Raw genomic sequence first — 3,102 nt, forward strand, 5'->3', positions numbered from 1 at the left:
GAGTTTCTAACAGTAGTAGATTTCTCTTCTCTTATGACGGGTGATTTATTCTACTTATTTCGTACTTCACTGAAATTGTGAGTGTGTATTTTATGATTATTATTCATATTGTTACGTATCTGCTTATTTGTTTGTTTCTGGTAGAAATTCTTTCCAAGGATCTTCGGCAATACAAGTCCTTTCTTGATTAAACCAGTTTATTCTTCCTCGATACAAACTTTAGTACACAGTAGTTCCACAATCAGTACGTTTCTCGTCACTTTAAACTTAAAAACTTTTATAATATATGCTATAAATCACAGCAATTCACAATCTCGATAAGTTTGCTCTCGACGAGTACAAAACACACACTTTATTCCCGCGCTGGCTTTCTCTGCCAGGCTAATATACTAAAGAAAAGGGCATCTCGAACAAACTCGGACTTCCACGACAATTCGAGAAACTTCACTCTCGCTACTAGCGTCACATGACTTCCGCTGTCGTAACAATATTTTTGTTTCATAAACCTACAGAAAAATCAGCTGGATATTTTGCACCAATACCTAGACAGATATACTATACTATACACTATATACTGTGAATGTTCATGACCTATTAAAAAGTAGATTATTTTTCATTGAAAGTAACTATAAATACATAATATATGCAATGTTGTTGTGAGCATCCGCCTTTGTTCTGGAAGCCTGTTAAACGCTTGTTTACACGCAACCTCGAACACAAAACCATCTGGCTCAGAAAAAAAATGGTTGGTGCAAAAAAAAGCTCATGCAGCAGTAAACTGTTCAAAATTTTAACAATCCACTGCATTCATATACACATACGTAACTTAAAATTATTTATTCATAAGTGAACATAAAAATAACTTAAACACCCTAATTAAAAGTTGTTCATTTAAAAATGGGAATGGGGACCATCAAAAGTACAGAAATAAGTTGAATGCAAAGATTATATTTTCAAACCTACAACTATGAACTCTTAAAAAAATTAAACAAACTAGACTGGGAATAGTGTCTACATTTTCTCTAGTATTATAATCTATCCATATCTACAACACAATATGATTTGTTCTATCATATCCTAACCTATTCATATCTACAAAAGAATATGACTTGTTCTATCATAACCTATTCATATCTACAACAGAATATGATTTGTTCTATCCTATCATAACCTATTCATATCTACAAAAGAATATGATTTGTTCTATTCTATCATAACCTATGCATATCTACAACACAATATGATTTGTTCTACCCTATCCTAACCTCTCTATATCTATAACACAATATAATTTGTTCTATCCTATCCTAACCTCTCTATATCTACAACACAATGTGATTTGTTTCTCTATCGTAACCTCTCTATATCTGAAACACAGTATGATTTGTTCTATCATAACCTATTCATATCTACAACAGAATATGACTTGTTCTATCCTATCATAACCTATTCATATCTACAAAAGAATATAATTTGTTCTACCCTATCCTTACCTCTCTATATCTACAACACAATGTGATTTGTTTTTCTATCGTAACCTCTCTATATCTGCAACACAGTATGATTTGTTCTATCATAACCTATTCATATCTACAACAGAATATGACTTGTTCTATCATAACCTATTCATATCTACAACACAATATGATTTGTTCTATCCTAACCTCTATATATCTACAACACAATGTGATTTGTTCTATCCTATCCTAACCTCTATATATCTACAACACAATATGATTTGTTCTATCCTAACCTATCTGTATCTACAACACATTAAGATTTGTTCTATCTTAACCTCTTTATATCTAAATTGATAAGTACTGTAGACATGGAGTCAAAATAGGGATTTGTAGGAACAAATCATATTGTGTTGTAGATATGGATAGGTTATGATAGAATAGAACAAATCATATTCTTTTGTAGATATGAATAGGTTATGATAGGATAGAACAAATCATATTCTGTTGTAGATATGAATAGGTTATGATAGAATAAGTCATATTGTGTTGTAGATATGAATAGGTTATGATAGAACAAGTCATATTTATTTGTAGATATGAATAGGTTATGATAGGATAGAACAAATCATATTCTGTTGTAGATATGAATAGGTTATGATGGAACAAGTCATATTGTGTTGTAGATATAGAGAGGTTAGGATGGGATAGAACAAATCGTATTGTGTTATAGATATAGATAGGTTAGGATAAAACAAACGATACTGTGTTGTAGATATCAATTAGATTAGACTAGAATAAGTCATAGTGTGTTGTAGATATAGACAGATTAGATTAGGACAAACAATACTCACAACAATCTTCTAGATTGTGTAACAAATTTCGAGTTGTTAGCTAACAACATTATTGATCACATATTGTCTTGTTTGTATGACAGTTAGTTTTAAGCTCGCCCAATCGTTAGTTTGTACGATAGCTAGTTTTAAACTCGCCCAATCGTTAGTTTATATGACAATTTTAAGCTCGCCCAATCGTTAGTTTGAATGATAGTTAATTTTAAGCTCGCCCAATCGTTAGTTTGAACGATAGTTAGTTTTAAACTCGCCCAATCGTTAGTTTGAATGATAGTTAGTTTTAAGCTCCCCCAATCGCTAGTTCCAATTCTTTACTTTACTTACAGTTGCTAACTTTATCATCACAAGGGCTGTTGCTTCTTTCTACTGGATAAACCGTATGGATTAAGAGAATTTATTTTAAGAATGATTTTAAACTCATCGAATTTCTTGATACATAACATAAAATAACCACATGAGAAGGTTCAGTTATTCATTAAAAAGTATTTGTTGTTTAGCCGAAATAATCCTTTTCATCTTCTTGTGGCTTTGAGTGAAGACGGGGAAGCAGATGGAGACCTGTACTGGGATGATGGAGAATGCCAGGGTAAGTTTATCTACGAGGATCTTAATATCAGAAAATTTACAACAGTAACAAATATTGCATGACACTATATCAGAACAACGTTTCATATCTCATGCTGAATGACACTGTATCACAACAATGCTCCACATCTCGTGCTGAATGACACTGTATCAGAACAATGTTCCACATCTCGTGCTGAATGACACTGTATCAGAACAATGTTCCA

The 3,102-nt window shown here is 32.0% G+C and overlaps 1 protein-coding gene across 1 annotated transcript in view; it reads left to right on the forward strand.

The window, feature by feature from the left end:
• LOC106466067 (lysosomal alpha-glucosidase-like) overlaps positions 1-3,102 on the forward strand; it is a 14,658-nt gene that overhangs the window by 6,471 nt on the left and 5,085 nt on the right. The window contains exon 5 of the mRNA XM_022394021.1: positions 2,809-2,897. Within this exon, the coding sequence (XP_022249729.1) occupies positions 2,809-2,897 (89 nt within the window). The remainder of the gene's footprint in view (positions 1-2,808; positions 2,898-3,102) is intronic.

Source organism: Limulus polyphemus, unplaced genomic scaffold (genome assembly GCF_000517525.1).
Source record: "Limulus polyphemus unplaced genomic scaffold, Limulus_polyphemus-2.1.2 Scaffold2141, whole genome shotgun sequence".
In the NCBI taxonomy this organism is placed as follows: domain Eukaryota; kingdom Metazoa; phylum Arthropoda; class Merostomata; order Xiphosura; family Limulidae; genus Limulus; species Limulus polyphemus.